The sequence below is a fragment of the Podarcis muralis genome, chromosome 6 (genome assembly GCF_964188315.1).
Source record: "Podarcis muralis chromosome 6, rPodMur119.hap1.1, whole genome shotgun sequence".
NCBI classification, from domain to species: Eukaryota; Metazoa; Chordata; class Lepidosauria; order Squamata; family Lacertidae; genus Podarcis; species Podarcis muralis.
The window spans coordinates 19750477-19771735 of record NC_135660.1 but is presented as its reverse complement, the minus strand read 5'-3'; the positions used below and the strand labels follow the sequence as shown (position 1 = coordinate 19771735).

At 41.5% G+C, this 21259-nt stretch overlaps 2 protein-coding genes across 13 annotated transcripts in view; one reads left to right on the top strand and one right to left on the bottom strand.

Moving 5' to 3' along the window:
* Positions 1-1342, top strand: part of SMC4 (structural maintenance of chromosomes 4) — a 38562-nt gene extending 37220 nt beyond the window's left edge. For all 3 annotated transcript variants that reach the window (XM_077929814.1, XM_028731422.2, XM_028731421.2), the window contains exon 24: positions 884-1342. In XM_077929814.1, coding sequence (XP_077785940.1) covers positions 884-1060 — 177 coding nt within the window. In that variant the 3' untranslated portion in view covers positions 1061-1342. The remainder of the gene's footprint in view (positions 1-883) is intronic.
* A 1443-nt stretch (positions 1343-2785) lies between these two features.
* TRIM59 (tripartite motif containing 59) lies at positions 2786-15016 on the bottom strand. Of its 10 annotated transcripts, none has more exons than XM_077929821.1 (5): positions 14586-14754; positions 14247-14404; positions 11414-11487; positions 8954-9404; positions 2786-6366 (listed from the first exon to the last, which is right to left on the bottom strand). In XM_077929821.1, exon 5 carries the CDS (start codon positions 6361-6363, stop codon positions 5140-5142), a length of 1224 nt encoding a protein of 407 aa, XP_077785947.1. In that variant the 5' UTR covers positions 6364-6366; positions 8954-9404; positions 11414-11487; positions 14247-14404; positions 14586-14754; the 3' UTR covers positions 2786-5139. The 10 variants fall into 10 exon arrangements, 9 of the variants coding, with proteins under 9 accessions (XP_077785947.1, XP_077785946.1, XP_028587265.2 ...); XM_077929820.1 differs by lacking the exon at positions 8954-9404 and adding an exon at positions 7465-7636 and having other exon boundaries at positions 14586-14753; XM_028731432.2 differs by lacking the exon at positions 14247-14404 and adding an exon at positions 7465-7636 and having other exon boundaries at positions 14586-14753.
* Positions 15017-21259: the final 6243 nt, after the last annotated feature.

The following is a 21259-nucleotide window of genomic DNA, read 5'->3' as shown; positions in this document are numbered from 1 at the left end:
CTTCTGGTGCATGTCAATGAAGAGCAGTGTTTCTCTGACTGAAGTGAAGTTACCCAAAAGGAAAGGGTTAAGTCCCACAGTACTGTCCACAAAAATAAGGAAAATGTCATTAAGTCTTTGAATTTACATCTTAGTTGCTTGGAGCCTTCCCCAGTTTGCGCTTGCTTTTACTCCAGAACAGCTTTTTTCACAAGCTCACAAACAGGTAGACCTGTTGACGACTGTTAACAACTGCAATTGGACATAAATCTGACATTAGGAATCACAAAACAGAGAAACCAGTAGGAGAACACTTCAGTCTCCCAGGACATTCTATACAAGATCTCAGAGTAGCTGTCATATTACAAAAGAATTTCAGAAATAGACAGGAAAGAGAAGTTATTGAATTACAACTTATTACCAAACTTAAAACCATGGAGAGACCTGGTCTGAATAGAGACATTGGATTCTTATCTCATTGTACATGATAAAGCTATTTTTGGCCATCTCATCCCTTGCTTTTTCCTCTAAGACCAATTGCAGTCATTAACAGTCGTCAACAGGTTTACCACACCTATCAGCCAATCACCCATTCCCACCACCCTTCTGAGTAATACCCCTCTCCACCTTCTCACTATATATAAAGGTCTGGTGACTTCTGTTTCAGTGTATCTGAAGTATGCATACACACGAAAGCTCATACCAAGAACAACCTTAGTTGGTCTCTAAGGTGCTACTGGACAATTTTTAAATTTTTTTTTATATATTTCTAATGGATGGGATTGAACTAGTCTTGGTGGTTGTTAATTACTAGCACTACTGCTTGAAAAAAACTGGGAAACTATTGTGGTTTTTTTGCCAGGATCATTACAAATCCTAATTGAAAATATGTTTCAATTTCTAGGAACAAACAAAAAATGCACAATTCATCATCATCTCTCTGAGAAACAACATGTTTGAAATTGCGGATAGACTAATTGGGATTTACAAGACTTACAATACCACAAAAAGTGTTGCAACAAATCCCAAAGTGATTGCATTGAAGGGACTTGCTGAACTTGGTTCTGTAGGGTGCTCCTGAATACAGAAATGACTTCTATTTAACCAGTCGACTTTTCTAATGAACATTTCCTAATACGCATTTTTCCCCAGTTTGTGTTTTTAAATGTGTTAGCAACTTTTTCAAAGCTACTAGCATGTTGAAAGAAAATGAAGTTCTAAACTGCAACTTGATGTACATTGCTCTGTGGTGCTTAGCAAGCACGATTCCATGCCAGTACACTTTATATTTGAGGTAAAGCCTATAATTGTTTTTAAAGCATTTAATGTTGTTTTTATTTGTTAAAATAAAATCATAAATTGACTGAGGTGTGATTTCCTTGTATTCCTACATATATACCAACTTCTAAAGAAAACCGAAATGTGTGGAAACTATAGGTTCATATTACATATACAGTTGCAGAAGCCCTCACCTCCTTACCATTGTAAGGTCGTCATGTTGCAAAGTTGCTTGTATTCTCCAGCGTTTCTTGTGCTGCGGCAGTCTGCTTCTGGAGAATTGCTGGCCTTGGTTTTTAGGAGGGCTTCCAGCAACACTGTAGGTGTATTTCTCAAATTGAAAGTTAAAATGCCGTTTAAATTTTACTTCAGCTTATTTCTCTTATGGGACAGAGGCACCATTTCAAGCCTCGTTTTTGTTGTAAGACAGAAAGAGCATCCCTGAGGATGGCCTCTTTCTCCTGGTATACCTTCCTGCACTTAGCTTCCTCATCTAACACAGATTGGAAAAAGAGCTTCTGCCAAAGCAAAATAAATGTGTAGCCCTTTTGCACTACCCAAACCATTTGCTCCTGGAGCAAGTGAAGGTTTGTCTCAGTACAGAGGCTACATCTGAAACATGAAAATGAGATTTCTAATTTCTTGTTTGTTTGTTTTTAATAAAAATGTTAACTGAAGGTATGCAAGCACAGTTCAAAATTCTTGGTCCTCCGCTATAACCATGCTGGTCAGTGAGCAGGCCGGAAACAAAGACACCCTGAAGGTGTCTAATGACACCCTGAAGGTCCACAAGATGTATTTACTTGCAGGCTTCAATCTCAATGAGAATCCATTGTTGAGGTGCTGGAGGATATCTTAACACCACCACCCTTTCCCTCTCTAGTTGGGAATGGGATGAACTCCACAGGTCCCATAAAAAGATATTTTGTTTTGAACAATTGATGTTTTCTTCCCTGGTCTTGTGCAGTATGGGTGAGGCTCAAGAAAGCAGACATGATTCTCTTGAAAGAAGGCAGATGCAGCAAACCACATGTAGTGCAAGACTCTAGCTAGGTGGTGCAGTTCTCCTGGCTGACACTGAATAGTTGACAACCTTCCACCTCCTGGGAGATGTATTAATTACATTTAAGTCTCTGCTGAAGGTATTTTTTTTTCTTTTGACCTAGATGACTAGATACCTTAAAAGATCTGAGGTACAGGCCCATATGGCACAATTAAGTGCTACTGATTTCAATGAGATTTATTCCCAAAGTAACCAATATATGTCCAGTGGCAAGAACATTTATAGATTCCTACTTGTTCATTTTACTCTAAGTATACCCTTTGCAACCCAATGATAAGGATATGATCATTGGTCTATGGGAACCTGAAATTTACAGGCCTCTCTGTCTCCCAAGTGGAATGTTTCCTGACTACATTGTATGTGCACAACTGATTTTGAAAAGACTGAATCCTCCTTTCTGGAAAATTTAATCCTTAACCACCCCCACCCCCCCAATAATGTGAATGGTACACAAGGGCAGCAAAGTTAAGTTTTTCAAGTTTTATTTAAAATACCTTCAGAAGGAGGTTTGTGATAGAGATGTGACAATTGTCAGCAAAAGTTGTTCGCTGTAATGAAGATTAAGATATTAGTACATGGAAAAATACAAATTCTGCAATCCGAAAAACTGGAAAAATAACTTCAATACATTTTCATATTTTTTTTTACATTTTAAAAGCATGAAGCTGAATACGTAATAAAAAGCCCCACAATTCTTAGGGAATAAATTACAGGTGCAAGTTACATAAGGCTGTGGTGGGTGAACAACCAAAATATAAATCCCATAGGGACTGCTCCACTAGGCAAGATATCAGTGTGTAGCTGCCCACCATCCAAGTCCTAAACATGGTAAGTGGTAAGATTGGCAAATGATGTACTAAACTACTAAGTAGTTTAGTTTTCAGTTCCCATCTGGCTCTTGTGATGTGGTCCAAAGGAAAGTAGAGCAATACATTTGACACCAACGTGCATGCAGGAGTTGCCAGAAAGACGTACAAGGTGCCACCTTCTCCCACAGATACCGTATTGGCCTGAATATAAGCTGCACCCAAATATAAGCTGCACCTTTAAAATTCAAGGTGTGGGGGGGAGACAATACCTGAATATAATTCTATCATAAAAGCCAGTTTTTGTAAGGTTGTGAATTTAAGCCACACTAACTTTTTTGGGGGAAAGTGAGGCTTATATTCAGGCCAATACAGTATTCTGCAAGGCAGGGGTTTAGTAGTTTTCCTTCTCCCAGGTGGGCTGCCTTCCCAGGTTGAGGAGCCACATTTGCCCCTCAATTCTCCCTCTACAGCAACATGCAAAAACCCTTCTTGACCGTTGGACCCACTATTGGTCTCATCCGCTCAATCCACTGCAGGCTGTCTTTGCATGCAGGGATAGTGCAGATAGTGCCCATGAGTGGGCAAACTACCCCAGGAGCATGACGTCCCCCACCAGAAGTACTACCCCTTGCCTAACACCCCATAGATATGGAACAGCTTATTACCAAATGCAGCAGTGCCTATTTAAACATACAATCCACATCCAGGTCTGTGCTGAAAATTTCAGATGATCAGTGCAGGACACACATATTCACCAGAACAGTGATGCACTTGTCCAAAGGAACATTCATTTCCTGTAACTTACACATTTAGAGTGACATGACATCTTGGAACTTAGATGGGGCTGTCGCCTGTAGGGGTTATGTCTACTCTTGAATCTCTCCAGGAGGCACTTCTAAGGTATTTATAAGAAAAATTTTCCAGCGCCCTTCTTAGAACTGACTCAAGTTCAAACCTCTGTTGAGCCATAAAGGTAGAAATCCTGTGAGATTTCTAATAGATCCTTACCCCACTCTGAAGTAAGCTTCATAAAAAGTAAGAGACCTATTTCTGAGTAGAAGTATTATGAATTGTGTATTATGAGATAAGCAACGTAGTCTGTTGAAAAGTGTAAGTCTACATCTCTAATTTGATAAAACGTGTAATTCATTTATACAAAAATATACAGTGAACATACAGAAACATTGAATCCACCAAGTCTTATGCCAGCAGAAAAACTAGTTTCAATTACGACATACTATTGCCTTCTGCGTATATCCCTAACATAATCACCAAACTACATATACAGGTACAGTTCTGGTTTGTAGGGTTTTGTGATTTCCTACAACAGCTGTAAAGCAAACACCTTCTAATGTTCCCAGACATGCTGTTTTGTCGCTTTGGGAATTATTGGCAGTTATTTTTCATACTAGTTAACGATTAACTTTGTTTTCCAGGAAAAAATGCATTTTGAAATCTTTGGTACTTAAAACATTAAACACTGATGGGGCAACTAAGAAAATTAGTGGAAGGTTATAGGGTACTTAAGATTAATGTGTCACTAAAATACTATGACATTCATTCCAGCTCTTTTTGCACTAAATAATACTTTGGAAATAGTGTTTATAAAATATGTAAAAGTGTAAGTAAAGACAAACAAGGATTGAAGGTCACAAAGATGTGATAGCAGAGGATGCTAATTCAAGGGAAAGTCTACTATAGCTCCCAAACTGCCTTTACAGGACCGTTTAATCTTTACTTCTTTTTTAACACTTTATTTACACTTTAATCTTTACTTATATCAGTTTGTGAACATATTCTGAGACCAGAAATTCCCATGTATTGGTTTCATTTTAATAAAATTTCCATCCCCTTACTATAAATTGTTGCTGGTAAATCGGCCAATAGGCTCAGTCATCTGATCTTAATGGCTACCATTCGAAGTTTAACAAGAGGCTATAAGAATCTGTTTTTAAAAATTAAAATAATCCATGAGGTCCTTAATATAGCACAGGTTGCTACTTGAAATATTCACATGGAACTAGGAAATATTCTGTATAGGCATTCAAGTAGAAAATTAGAGGTATACCACAGGGTTCCCACCACCATCTGAAACCTCTTACTAAAATCTTGATAGAATGTTTCCAAGGACTCCATAACAAAGGGGAATGCTACTTCCTTTACAAATGGAAAGGGATGTTGGCTAAAGATAATAGTAGCCACAACTAAGAAAGTGAGTATAACTGCCAGATGCTTTAAGGACCTGAAGAATTCTTTACGTGATTTCTTCTCTTTTTCACAGCCATGGCTACATATTTTTTCTTTTGAAATTAGCTTTATTTTGGGAATGACAATCTTGTTGACCTGACTAATTTCACTTTTGGACCACACATCTTTCAGCACCTGCCCTATTCGCGGGTAGATTTCTACAGGCTTTATATTTGGTAACGGCTTTTCCTTCAAAGCTTTAACACGCTGGCGAATATCATCAACCTTCTCCAGAAATAAGAGGGGAGATTCCTCCTCCTGAATGGCTGTATTCAGTGACATCAATTCAAGTTGTTCTTCCCGTATGCCTTTCATATTTTCAATCAGAGGTTCATATTCTGTCTCAATTTGCATGTTCACTTCTTCCAAAGCTGCAAGCAAAGCTTGTTTTTTGTGATCAAGTAAATCACTGAGTCTCTTGAAATATTGCAACACAGTTTTTTTATCCTCCTGGACAATGCTCTCACATTGAGCTTTATGTTCTTCCAGGTTTTCAATAAGTAAACACACTTCACTCCAGTGTTTATCTGTCAGCTGTTCAAGGAGTTTGCCTGGAGTTTCCTTTTCTTTCATGTAGGCACTTTGAAGGTCGTCTATGGGATGGCCATGGTGTTTTCCTATTGTAAGACAATGGCCACATACTAGTTTTTTGTCTTGAAGACAGTAAACATTTAGAGGTTGTCTATAATGTTCACTACACGTAGCGACATCTGGATGGTCCTCTTGCTGATACTTTTCAATTATAGCCTTTAATACAAAGTTGACAGGCAAAGATTCTGTGCCAGTCGGTGGAATTTCCACAATGCTTCTACAGTTGGGACACTTCAGTGGAAGTCTTAAGGGTCTCCATATGGAAAAGTTGCCTGATAACTGAAGAACACTTTCCAAACAGTTTCTACAAAAAGTATGTGAACATGGCAGTACACGAGGGTCATCAAATATACTGTAGCAAATGGAACAAGTTAGTTCCTCTTCAAAATGATGCATTTCCTAAAAATAAAGAGGGAAACGTTTTTAAAGTTATATATATATGTAAAGTCTAATAGAATCAAGTCATTCTAAGTTGGTTTAATTAAGCTATAGTATTTATTGCATGTTTTTCAACATAGTTTAAGAAATTAATATAGAAATTGTTTTTTCTTTTTTTAAAAATGTGGAATGGGCCAAAAACTAATCAGTTATATATTACGGATTCCCACTTACTCTATAAAATGATGTGTTGCCAAGCTATAACTAGCACAACCCTCTAATGAAGCAAGAAAGGGGTTTCTGTCAAACCATCATACATGGACCATATGATCAGAGAAATCAATGCTGCTTATGACTTATAAAGTATATATCTAAATTATGCCACCACTCGTTTAGTCATCTTAGTCGTGTTCAACTCTCCGTGACCCCATGAGCCAGAGCGTTCCTTGGAAACTCACTTTCTTCTCAAAGCTTCTCCTTATTTATGTTCATTGAGTTTTGTTGGCAAAATACTGGAGTGGTTTGCCAGTTCCTTCTCCAATCACCACTCATACATACAGTTTTTATGGGGCTAATGTCATAGGTTTTCTATATATTTTTTATTCAAGTACATTTCTGTTCTTAAATAAAAGTATACATTAGCTATGCAAAAAGACACTTAGAAAACATTTCCTCTTAAGCAATGGATGTATTATCACAGGTAAACTAAAGAGTGTATTGAGGTTCATTTATGTCATCAGCAACATTAAGCCATAAATGCACTTGTTCAATGCAGGACTTTTATTGTCAGACTAGGGCTGCCTACTCATGTTCAAATCCCTACTCAGCCATGAAGCTGAGTGGGTGGCCTTGTGCTGGTCACCAATTCTCAGCCTAACCTACCTAGCTCAATTATAAGGATAAAATGAAGATGAGATGCTGTATGCCCAACTAAACTGATTAGAAGGGACGGATAATAAAAAGGTGATAAGCTGCAAGCTTTAAAGGAAACAATATGTTTTAAATAACTTTCCTACACCTGATCTGTATTAAAACTGAAGACGTAGTTCACCCAGACCGAAATAAGGCTTCCTTTTAGAGAATGTTAGGATAAAGATTGCTCACTCTTAGAGGAGCCACCTCTTGTATCTCTGCAGGAGCTACTGACCAGTACATGCCACCAATTTGGAAGGAGGCAAACCTAGAGCAGTGACTCAAGAGATGCAACAGCACCCTCCTTCAAGTGCAAGTAGTTCTGCTGTCTTTCTGAATCAAGAGTGATGGACTGCTCAAGTGTACTCAATGCAGCAGACTGAATAATAGGAAACAAAACAGTAAATCATTCAGAGTCAAGGGAGGTATCTATTCCTTGTAGCATACCAGCAGGGACAGCACACACTTTGGAGATGACTTCTTCAAAAAGCTATATAGAACTGGTTTTTTTTTTGGAAGGAGTGCTTAAAGAAAAAAATAAAACGAATGTCATAGGGTAGCCAAATGTTTCTTTTCCGCTCAAAGAGAATTTATGTGAAACTTAAATGCATCAGATAAAGTTAATTAACCCAATAAAAATCACTGTTCACTTTAAAATAGGATTGTGTCTCCTTCAATGGGCAAAGGGAGAGGAAGTAGGACCGGCAAGACAAAGCAGACAACATTTCCCACAGCTCACCCATCCAGTCAGTCAGCCAGTGTTGTGTAATGGTTAGAGCAGGGGTGCACAAACTCTGGCCCGCCAAATGTTTCTGGACTACAACTCCCATCAGTCCCAGCCAACATAGTCAGTGATGAGGGATGATGGGAGGTGTAGTCCAACATTCATCTGGAGGGGCTGCAGGTTGTGCCCCCCCCCCCCCGGAGTAGTGTTGGACTAGGGCCTAGGAGACCAGGGCTCAAATCCTCGATTGGCCATGAAGCTCACTGAGTGATCTTGGGCCAGTTGCTGCCTCTCAGCCTGACCTACCTCGCAGGGTGGCTGCGGGGATTCAAAGAGGAAATGGAGAACTATCTACACCACCTTGAGCTTCTTTGAGAAAAAGGTGGGATACAAAAGCAATAGTAATAACAAGCGGGTCAGTGACACTGATGACAAGGCCCTCGAGGCACTGCCAGTCTAAAGGTGCTGCAAAGGTCTTTGGGATGAGAGGCTGGAGCTGCACAAATGGCTGCAGGAATCTATTCTGTCATGAAGTAAGACATGATTGCACAACACTTCAGCTTTAACCATGATTAACTATGTTTTAGCTTTTTCTATTTCACCTGTAAACTGCCTTCAGTCCCACTCTGGGGGAAAGGCAGTATGTGAATAAATGTAAGAACAACAACTATGGTTACCACCAAACATCGCTTAGTGCTAAATGTTGGCAAAGCCTTTGAAATGTACCTTGCCAGGAAAAATCAGTATTGAAAATGACATGTTCATTGTCACTGATTGTTTAGAAAGGGGGAATCCTTCAAAGGCAGTGCCATGTTAAGTGTCAGCTTCAGCATCCTGCAAGCTTGAAGTTTGTTTTTTATCACAAGGTTTAAAAAAAAAATAGAGCAAGATCACCTATTTTTGGTCAGTCGTGATTTGTGAACATTCCTTTGACCTCTGCTCCATCCAGAGAACAGCAGGTTGATAAATTACCTTCTCTTAACTGTGTTTCCTTCAGGCAAGGAACGGAGCTCCAGAGTTAAGCAGCCATTCTCTTTTCCATGGCCACACCCCTTCTCCAAAGAGTCTTTTGGTCTTGCAAACAGTCTAGTTGTCCTGTGATTGAAGTCTGGAACTTACTTAATCCACAAAGCATTGAGTCTGTCTTCTTTCCTGGTGTTCCAGAGGAAATGCTTAATCCTCACTGCTGAGAAACTCCATGAGAAACTCCATAGCACATTTACCATTGTCATCTGAGCGGTGATCAAGAATCTTGGCAATGAGATAATTTGCTGCAATGTTGTCTCCAGCTTGCTCTCTGAAAGCTTGTGCAGGAATGTAAACACAGTTTTGTGACTGCAGAATTCTTGCCTCTTGCACAAGATAGAAAGCCCAGCCTTCATCCCACAGTAATGGTCCAGGCTTCAATAGCTTCATTAAGTGCCTGTTGCAGGAAACTCAACTTATGCACTAGAAACAAAGTCCCTTGTACAGGTGTTACACCAAATGATCAGTAAATACAGATATTACTTTGCTTGTGCAATGATGTCCAAGGTGTCTTGATCCAGATTCTCCTTTGTTTTGCTTCTGGGAAGCTGAGATTGCCAGAATTAACTCAGAGAACAAGTTTTTAATGGAATCTTTTGACTTGACGTGATGATGCTCATAAAATCTGACAAAGTCAAGCTGTTCTCTGGAGTTAACTGAAGTGGATATCCACATGAGTCATCATTCTGGGGAAAAAAACAGGTACAAAAGGTACAGGAACTTGCACCTACCTGATTGTGCTGTTATCAAAATGTTTCGTCCAAAAATATTAAATTAGTGTCAGTCTCTTCCCAAATACTACATTCATTGTTAAGAAGTTAAAGTTCCAGCATGTCCAATATAATCTGGGGATTCTTCTTCTTGCAACACCCTCCAAAACTGCATTCCTTTTTGTGCTGCTGGCAAAGGATGCCAGGAAACCAAAAAAAGGTCTGGAAATCACTTATTTGATTTGTGAAGCTGTTGGTTTTATCACCACGTTCACTTGAAGGGTACAGCTATGAACATACTGGGCAGTAGGATATATGTCCTGGATCCTCTTCTGCATTCCTATGCACTCCCCACAAAATCTGATTACCCCATTGTAGCTCTGAATAAAGAGTTGCTGCTTGTTACGTCTCCTCCTAGTACATCTCTTTCAGCTGCTAATGCACAACTATAACAATAGTATTTCTTCAGTGTGAATCCACTGAACCATTCCACTGGTGAGCAGTCACCATATGGGTGAACACATTGGTTGCGTCCTCAGTTTCAATAGTCAGAAAATGACTTTAAATAGTCACAAAAAGCCTTTTGACTTCTGTTTAATATGATGCTTCACCGGCATCTATATGCAGTCAAGCATATTGTTTCTTTCACAGACCTTAGAACACTCTGGAACTATGTACGTGAAGTTCCATGGATGAGTCAACCGACGTCAAAAGAGTAAACATTAGTTGAATACAACCAAGGATTTTCTGAATCCGGCAGGCAGAATTCAACACTGCACTCTTCCAATTGTTCCGTATGCACAAACACCCCACTTCCACCTGAGCACTGTTCTGAAGGTTCTCCCAAACCTCCTCCTGGAGGCAAATTTCAGGGGACATGAAGTGGGGGGAAAGAGCTGGGTAGAGCTCCATGGTACAAGTGGAAGTCCTTGCACAGGGCTTTCACCAGTGGGGCTGGTTAGGTAAATTCTGCCTTGTCATGACCACTAAGCATCAGTGGAAAAGCACCCCAGAAAGGCTATTTCTGTTGTTCTTTTCATGACTGTGCTCTCTTACACACAGTTGCCTTTGTCCACCGAAGAACGTAAGAAGTGTCACACTATGCTTCAAAGAGGGACAACTGTAGATTTTGGCCATCTGTCAGGGTGCTTTAGTTGAGATTCCTGCATTGCAGAGGGTTGGACTAGATGACCCTCTATGTCTTTTCCAACTCTACAGTTCTATGATTTACATCTCCCCAACAATTTGGCTTAAGGTTTGCAAATGGCTTGTTGGGGAGCCACAAACTAGAGTCCCTGCATTGCATATCCCACACATGCAAGGGGAAGAGCAAAACAGGAGTAATCAGGCAGAGCATATCAACATACTGCTCATTCACAATAAGCCATGGGTCATAAAGTTTGGTTTGTCATTCATGTGAACACAGCTATTGTTTAGGAAATATATGATGCAGTATTGGCAGGACACAACTGAAATCAATGCTTTAAATTTGCATATTTTTTCTGATTTAAGTAACTGACTTGATATGACTCAATTTTAATCAATCTACACTGGTTGCATGGCTAAGGAAACAGTAGTAATGTACCTTAAAAATGTAAACAAAACCCAGAGTATTTGGAGAAAATTCCATTAGATACTACAGAAAAATATAATAAATAAAACAAACAAATAGCAAAGTACAATTTTCAATACTCACCGAGAAGATATAGTGAAGTCGTATTTGTCAGCCCTGGGATTGGTATATTCTAGAAATAACAGTTCTCTATTTATCTGGAATAAAAAGTGAAGAATTTGGCGATTATGTTTTCTAAGCTGGACGTTCAGGGGTGATAACAAGCAGTAAGGCATATTTTCTGAGCTGAAGTAGTGATGCAGAAATCCTATAATTATAATTTATTCACAATGGGCTGAACCTGTCTAAGAATAAGGCAAAAAAGTTTGTTCTCAGCAGGGAAACCTTTACCTCCATTCCTTAGTTCTCTACCACTCTGATGACTAGTAATTATATGAAAGGAAAAATGCACTCCTGCTTACAAAAGTTTATTGCCTCATCACTGATGTTTCTCAGCAAATAAAAACAAAGAACTTCTTTCACAATGACCTATAACTCCAGCATCAGTGAAACTTGTTTTAAAAAGAAAATGCTATGTATTGCATGGATATTTTGTTGCACATCACACAAAATAATACGTAAGTAGTCTTCCAATGACTATAGTACAATTTCTTCATAAATTAGGAAAGGGGCGTGGCTCGGTGGTGGAGCACATTTCTTCCAAGCAAAAGGTCCCAGGTTTAAACAGCAAAAGCCTCGTTTGAAATCCTGACAAGGTACTGCCAGTCAGTGTAGACAATACTAAACCACTTAGCCTCTTTGGCTTTCCGATAACAGTTTGAACGCGTGCGATGGGGTGAATTCCCGTTGCTTTGTCCCAGCTCCTGCCAAACTAGCAGTTCAAAACTATACTGGCACAAGTAGATAAATAGGTACTGCTGCTGCAGGAAGGTAAGCGGTGTTTCTTTGCATTCTGGTACTCGTCATGGTGTCCCATTGTGCCAGAAGCGGTTTAGTCATGCCGGCCACATGACCCAGAAAGCTGCGGACAAATGCTGGCTCCCTCGACCTGAAAGCGCAGATGAGCACCGCACCCCATAGTCAAATTCGACTGGTTGTCCAGGGGTCCTTTACCTTTACCAATGGACTAATGCTCTAGCATGGTATAAGGTAGTTTCCAATGTTCTTATTATACTGACACTGGGATTGGAGCCAATCTTTTTTCTAGCAGATTTTTGTTTGTCCCGTTTTATGTTTCTAAAAACATCTAATATTGTGCCTATATTTCACAGAAGGCCCGTCCTATGCTTCTAAGAATTCTCCTGCGAAACCCACCTGAAAACACACAGGAATTGCCATAGAGGTGTAAAAAAATACCTAGTTAATTGTTACTATGGTCATTTGAATTTAAAAGTATAAAAATTATAGTTCCCTTATCAGATACCCATCTAGGAAATGATGCCAGTTTACCAAGAAATGTGACTATAAACCAAACAACACAATATAGCTGAAAAGTTCAGCTGGTTGCATGGGGCTGACAGTACCAAGGTTGCAGGTTTAATGCCTGTAAGAGACAGCTGGATATTCTTGAATTGCAGGGGAATGGAATAGATGATCCTCGGGGTCCCTTCCAATTCTTATGATTCTATAAAATAACTACCAAACTTTTAGAAGACATCTGAAGGCAGCCCTGTTTGTTGTTGTTTAGTCGTTTAGTCGTGTCCGACTCTTCGTGACCCCATGGACCAGAGCACGCCAGGCACTCCTGTCTTCCACCGCCTCCCGCAGTTTGGTCAGGCTCATGTTTGTAGCTTCGAGAACACTATCCAACCATCTCATCCTCTGTCGTCCCCTTCTCCTTGTGCCCTCCATCTTTCCCAACATCAGGGTCTTTTCCAGGGAGTCTTCTCTTCTCATGAGGTGGCCAAAGTATTGGAGCCTCAACTTCACGATCTGTCCTTCCAGTGAGCACTCAGGTCTGATTTCCTTAAGAATGGATGCGTTTGATCTTCTTGCAGTCCATGGGACTCTCAAGAGTCTCCTCCAGCACCATAAAGCCCTGTTTAGGGAAGCTTTTAATGTTTAATAGGTTATTGTATTTTAGTGTTTTATTGGAAGCCACCCAGAATGGCTGGGGAAACCCAGCCAGATGGGTGGCGTATAAATAATAAATTGTTATTATTATTATTATGAGATACAGTGGTACCTCGGGTTAAGTACTTAATTCGTTCCGGAGGTCCGTTCTTAACCTGAAACTGTTCTTAACCTGAAGCACCACTTTAGCTAATGGGACCTCCCGCTGCCGCCACGCCGCTGGAGCATGATTTCTGTTCTCATCCTGAAGCAAAGTTCTTACCCGAGGTACTATTTCTGGGTTAGCAGAGTCTATAACCTGAAGTGTATGTAACCTGAAGTGTATGCTACCCGAGGTACCACTGTATCTGCTTAAAATGGTTTAAGTCACTGAAAGACAGGCAAGCTTATTTAACTCAAGCTTTTATTATTCTGGCATGTGTCAAGCATTCACAAGTTCCAATGTAGGAAAGTAGGTAGGTGAACAGAAGTGAAATACTTTATGGAAGAAATACAAAATCGAATCTGAACTGAGCTTAAGATGGAAAGGAAAGATCAGTTCCCTGGTACTTGTTTCTTTTTAAACGCAAGTTTGCAAACAAAGTCTGAGAGTTTCTCGATATTTATTAATGCAAGTCACTGTGAACCACTAACATTTTATATTCTTAATCACAAATTAATATAAAGGGATTTAAATTTAAGTTTAAATAATGGCAAGCTGTATATGCTTTAGATCTGGACCCCTCCGGTCATTGATTTGCCAAGTAGCCCCACTCTTGAGTAATGGTATTGTTTAGATACAAATAGCTGGAGGATCGTGACCCAAGAACAGTCACCAGAAGGGGCATTTACAACTTAAGGGATAAATCAGTATAGCAAGAAGTTGACTACAAACGATACTTGCCTTTGAGTTTTCTGGGTCTTAGGACAGCTGTATTGTTCCGATATGCATCCAAATGCCAGAGCAGAGTGGTACTAACGAAAATGCCACGAAGTTCTTGGTGGTCACACTCTTTTCCCCCTCCCAAAAGGAGTTATCTTTACTGTTGCTCTTCTTTCTACCTACAGAAACAGGAGCACCTTTTCAAGGCTCTCTCCGCCACTCCCTTAATTTCTCCCTAAACACTTCGGGGACGGGGCAGTCACGATGGCAACGACCTAGTACGCCCATAAAAGCCTATCCCCCCCCCCCCATTTTTATTCTTCTTCAAAATAATACACGTATCCAGCATTACAGGCTCACCTCCACCTGCGGCAGCAGATCCCTCGCTCCCCGCAAATTCCTCTCAGCTTCCCCTGAATGGATCCCAGCCGGGGGCTGCTAAACCCTTCTTCCCCTCCTCCTCCAATCAGAATCGCCGGAAAGGAGGAAAGGGAAGCCGCCGCGGCAGCTCGCTGCTGCGCACGCGCCTGGGCAAGCCGGTCGTCTCGAGCCAATCAACCGCTTCGGAAGGACCAGTTCAAAAGTAAACGGCTGGACGAGGGAGGAGAATTTTATGAACGCGGTACAACAGTTCCCTCAGGTCAGCCGTTAACGGCTGCTGGAGCGGGCTGCGCCTTAGAACATATTCTGTGTATTTTTGCCCCTTTCTGTTTCTTTCTTATCCTCACCCCCGCTAAGAAACTTTGGATTTCTCTTCCATAAACGGTGGGGGATTTTTTTTAAAAAAAGAGAGAAATTAAAAGTTAAAACCTTACCAGTCAGGCATACTTTTCAAAATGATGTGATTTTAAGAGGGGGGAAAGTCAACAGAATATCGGCAACCTAACCATGCAGGCTCAAGCCACCCCAAATTAAACTGGGCTAGGCCCCATTGATTTCAGTAGTAGGTATGTGCTAATAACTGTATGAATTATTGCACTGAGATTTTAAAATAGCTAACTTTGTCTGGGTTGTGCCTAAAAGCAAAAGTTCCCGATTAGGGGAAAAGAAGCACTTGTGCCATCTATCTAAAAATATAGAAATTCACATATGCAACCAGTCGTCTGTAGAATCTCAGTCTTCCAGAATTGTCTGACATAACCAAGAAATGAGCCCTATGCTTTTATAGGCTTAGCTCACTAATTCACAACTAATTCGTTAGCAAGTTCACTGGCTCTGTGTTCGCTCATAATGCTAAGTCAGACTAAGTAAGACCAAACTTACTTGGTCTCAAAGGTGCTACTGGAAGGAATTTTTTTATTTTGTTTTGACTACGGCAGACCAACACGGCTACCTACTTTTAAGCTTACCTGTGGGTTACCAAAGCATAGATTTCAGCCACTGTTCCCACACTACCAGATGCTAAGCCATGGATTGGTTTACCACTACACCTGGACCTAGGCTTGTGGTTTATCTCCCCTAGATAAGCGACGTAGGAAAGTAAGGACAAACTCTTAGGCAAGTGAGCACTCTTCAACATTTGCACTAAAACAGTGCTCACTAACAGTTTCTTGCCATCCTGGAAAAAAGTGACAAGTGGGGTGCTGTAGGGTTCTGTCCTGGATCCACTGCTGTCCAATGTCTTATAAACAATTTGGATGACGGAATTAAGGAAATGCTCATCCAGTCTGCAGATGACACCAAAACTAGGAGGGGTAGCTAATGCCACAGAAGACAGAATCGAGATTCAGGATTACCTTAACAGATTGGAGAACTAGGCCCAAAGTAACAGAATGAATTTCAATACGGAGAAATGTAAGGTTCAGCACTTAGGAAGAACCAGTTGCACAACCATAAGATGGGGAACACCTGGCTCACCAGTACTACATGTGAAAAGGTTCTAGAGGTCTTGACAGACCACAACTTTAACGTGAGTCGACAGTGTGACGCAGCGGCAAAAAAAGCTAATGCTATTCTAGGCTGCATCAACAGAAGTTTGGTGTCCAGATCAAGGGAAGACAAAGCACCTCTCTATTCTACCTTGGCCAGATCACACCTGGAGTACTGTGTCCATTTCTGGTTGCCACAATTTAAGAAGGATATTGACAAGCAGGAATGTGTGCATATGAGGGCAACCAAGATGATGGTCTGGAAACCAAGCCTTATGAGGAATGGTTGAGGAAGCTGGGTTTGTTTAGCTTGGAAATGAGGAGACTGAGAGATGACAGAAATCTTCAAATATCTGAAAGGCTGTCATGCTGAGGATGGAGCATTCTTATTTCCTCCTGCTCTGGAGGGTGGGGCATGAACCAATGGATTCAAGTTACAAGAAAAGAGATTCCAACTGAGCATCAGAAAGAACTTTCTGACAGTAAGAGCTGTTTGACAGTGGAACACTCCCACGAGAAGTTGTAGACTCTCCTACCTTGGAGGTTTTTAAGCAGAGGCTGGAAAGCCATCAGTCATGAATGATCTAGTTGAGATTCCTGCACTGCAGGAGGTTGGAGTAGATGACCCTTGGGGTCCTTCCCAGCTACAATTCTATGATCTATTATTCTAAGTTTCCAAGCACCTTGTTAAAGATATGTTAACTGAGCATTAGCAGCATACTAATGTCACATGATCCCAAAGATAAAGATGATTTTTGTGATTTTCAAATAGATATTAGACAGCATCAGTAACACAATCTCTGATTATGAGATTTGGCTTATCAAAGTCAAACCCTGACCTGATAAAGATTTGACTAAGTAGATAAATCTCACCAATCACCTGGGCTAATCTACTATAGACACTGGGCTGGCTGGTTTATAATCCAATCTCACACATTTTCAGAATGTACACTTGTCAATAGAAAATGCTTACCTACTTCTCCAACACAAAGTGTCAGAAGTCATACTTTGGCCACTGTTAAGAGAGGACAATCCTGCAGCCAAACTTTGTCAGGGACTAATGCCTGCAAGGAAAGTGCTTCAAATGACCACTGGCAGATAGTGATATCATTACACGTAAAACAAAGAAATATTATGTCATATAGGCTATATAACATGATTTTGTCTTACTATTTTAAAGCTAATTAGTTCAATTTCCCATTAGCTTTTACTGAGAATGATTGACACAACCTTTCTAGAGGTATGGAGGTAGCATAGAGTTGGTGTGAAAAGTGACATTTTTCTCAGACAGTACTGAATTAAATCCCGAATCCTGTGGCTGTGTTGTTTAGACCAAACACCCTTACAAGATATGTAACTGTGTGAGACTATAGTTTAATAGAATCACAGTTAGTTGTTCTGCCCCCCAAAAGGGAATTGTGGTTTAATTTCAGTTTACTAACCAGGACATTAAACTTCAAACTATAATTTAAGGTCCTAGTTAGTAAACTGACATTAAAACACAGCTTCCCATTTTGGATGTAATGGGTAACTGTGGTTTAATTGAACCAGGAATTAAGTCCCGAGAAAGAAAAGGAGGGGGAGCATGTGGTCGTCTTGCTTGTCCTGCCTGCTAAATTAGCAAGTCTGGAAATGAATGCCTGGACCAGGTCAGTACCACACTCTCACCACTTTTTCACTCTTTTCTTCAGGTGGCAGTGGAGATTCTCTGATTTCTAAACAAGCAACCCTGTTCAACATCTGCACTAGGCTGTCCTGGATAGAAAACCCAAGAAAAGAATGCAAAGCACTCCCTCTTTTGGACACTAGAAAAAATTGATCTCAACAATGAAGTGGATATGTTATATAGCACTGAGTGATTGACATTGTGATCTACCATCTGTTCCACAGATAATCCTCAAGACTTCATAAGTGAAAGAGCTCATGTATATTTTCTCTATGAACTAGAGTATTTATAATTTATTGAGTCATGCTGAAGTAAAAATGCAAACATACTGAGATATGTCTGGTAAAGTAAGCTTGAAAAAGCAAATAATGATATAAATTTGCCACTGTGTCATAAATAATGTTATGCTTATCTTTCCAGAAGACGTAAACACCTGTCTATCCTGATAAAATTAAATTTATATTTTACAGCCTCTGGTGTAAACATCTGGGAAATGTCTGGAATTGTGTCTGGAAAGATAAAATCCCATTCCCTGCCTCCCTAAATTAAATAGGCAAGCTTTGACAATACAAGCCTCCCCTCCCTCTAATCAGTGTTGCTTCCAACAGTTTTTTCCCCTTAGGTGACTTTATATGAAACCAAATGCGTTTTCTGTGAGCAGACTCATCACCACCATAGTTCCACTTAAGCCAAGCAGAATGAAACAGTGAACATATTTCACAGAAAATCAGGAATGGAGCCATTCTTATTAATTTTTAGACATGTATGTACACCCACGTTACATAAATTCCTTAAATGAATAATCTAGTCACAGGTGCCAAGTTTCCATTATCATGGTGGCATTTTTTAAAGCCACTGCAATCATTGGAATCAGTAGTTTCATGTTTTGTTATCCATATGAATCATGGATAATCCAGGGGCAGATAGCTTGTGTGCAGAAAACATGTGTAACCCATGCTTTTTGTTTTGAAAACATGCCATGGCTGGAAGTATATTATCATTTTATAGTTCAGCAAATATAGAATTAGCCTTGTATTAGCTATTATCATTTGCTGTGGACTAGTTATTTCACAACGTAGTTATCAAGCCAAGCTGCTTGCAAAGTTCAGGCCTGCTAAAAGTGCACTGCTTGTATTATTTTTATTAATTAAATGTCTATAGCACCCTTCATCTGAGTAACACAGGGTGATTTACAACATGCAATGTCTCTAGTTACAACAGAACTACTGTGTGATCTTTAATAAAGCCTTACCTTGTATAGTTCAGTGTCTGCTGAAGAATGATCACAAGTTTGAATCCCTTTCTGCTGAAGGGGTGTGGGTTTAAATGATTTTAAACAAAGTACATTTGAGACTGCCAAGAACCAGCTAAGACAAACAGACACAGAAAACATAGTGTGATGTAAGCTGAGAATCAAAAACTTGAATGATACATTGTCAGTGAAAGAAAGCATTTTATTTAATCCATTTTTTTGGGGGGGGGGGAGTGTTAAGATAGTCTTGAATAAGCACCATTGTCCACATTGCACAGGGCTCCCAATACTGTTAGAGTGCACTTACTAATGTGTGACAAAATCTGTAACTTAATACATCTGCTTTTGTAAATTTACCATAGGACACTACACTACTCATTTTCTGAGTGTTTGACACTGGTGTCCTTAATGGAATTTAAGGAGTTTCCCCTTCTAATTAACTCCGGTAGTTGTCAGTACATTGCCTCATCTTTAATAGAGGCTCTCATGGTTTATTGTTTTTTAAAACTGTAACTTGCATAAAAGAACAAAAAATTCTAAAATGTATTTAATTACTAAAAGGCAGGATGCCAAATCAGATGTCTGAGAAGAAATCACACTCTGTCCCTAGAAAGCAGTTAAGTTTTTCATCCTATATGTGTGAGCTACCATTAGTCAAGGATGGTAGGACAATCTGCACATGTGTGTTGGAACATGTTCTCAACATGTTCCTGATTGAACTCTGGCAGTGGGAAAAGGTTCTGGATGAAAGAGAGTCCTGGAAAACCGAGTTTGCTCATTTCCTCCTCCCTCCCAATCCGTTTTTGTTTTGCATGGTGTCTTTTCAGATTTGAAATTTGAGGGCAGGCCCGAGTTTGTTTTTAGTTATAAACTGCCCTGGGAGCTTTTTTAGGCCGAAAAATTGGATTTTAAGAAGAAAAACCCCAAACACTGCCTCTGGCACTGGAGGAAACACATAGTCGTGATGACTACTAGTAGCTATTGACAGCCTTATCTTTAATGAATTTGGCCCTTTGAAAGCTGGTGGCCTTCACCGCAGCTTTTGAGCACAAACTCTATAGCTTTAACTATGCGCTGTGTGAAGAACTACTTCATTTCTTCTAACAGGATGACTCCGGATTCCGACACGACGTTGAGGGGGGGGGGGGAAGTTATCCCATATATACACAGCGCCTAATTTTACACACCTCCACGGCGTGCGATTTGCCTTTTAACGAAACGCTCGAGCCCTCAGAAAAATCAGGCGGGAAAAGCGGGGCGCCATTTTTAAGCCTCGCGCCCCCTCCCCCTCCCCAACTGCCAACGACCCTCCTGGCGAGACGAACGGGTCTCGGTTCCCTCAGAGGCAAGCGAGGTCAGGAGCCGCCCCTGAGGAGCCGCAGCTCCCGAAGTTTGTCTCCTCGGCGCGGTTTCTGAAGTTTGTCGCCATGGAGAAGGCGACCGCCAGCTTCGGGGAGTCGAAGATCGTCCGCCTCATGCTGCTGAGGCGAAACCGGCTCCGGCGCAAAGGGAGCCTGGCGGCGGCGCTGGCTCAGAGCATGGCGCTGGCGGTGCTGGGCACGGCAGCCGCCTACCCCATCTGGGTGCTGGTGGAAGATAAGAAGCGGAGGGCGATTGTGCTGGGGGCGTCCTGGGCGATACGGCAGGACAACCCGGCTCCGGGCACGCCGCTGCTGGGCCCGTCGGGGGGCCCGATCATGCTGGCCATCGCCTGCTGCTGCTTCTTCAGCGTGCTGACGGGCTCGCTGGCTCTGGCGCTGGACTTCGTCGGCGCGCGCCTGTGCCGCTCGCTGGCGCCCCTCTTGCACTGCGTCACCGCCATGATGATCGCCTGCACGGCGGCGCTGGGCTCGTGCCTCCTGGCGCTGATCCGCGAGCGGCTGCTAACCCAGCCGGAGCTGCAAGGCTTGTCGGCCAGCCCCGGCCAGAGCCTCTTCTTGGCTTTCCTGTCGTGCACTTTGTCTTCCACCGCCACCGGGTTCAGCTGCGTGTCGCCGGCCCGGATGGAGCCGATGCACTCGTCGTGGGACGTCGGCGGGGCCAAGTCCTTCCACGGCACGTCCGCCACTTCCCTGCCGCAGCCGCAGCCGCCGCCGGCGCCGCTGCACAACGAATTCCTCCCCTCGGTTCCGAAGCACGGCCACGCGGGCAAAGTGCAGTGGCGCGAGTACGTCAACCAGCTGCCGCCCATCTTCCGGGAGGAGCTGAGGAGGCGGCAGCAGCAGCAGCAGCACCAAGCAGAGCATGG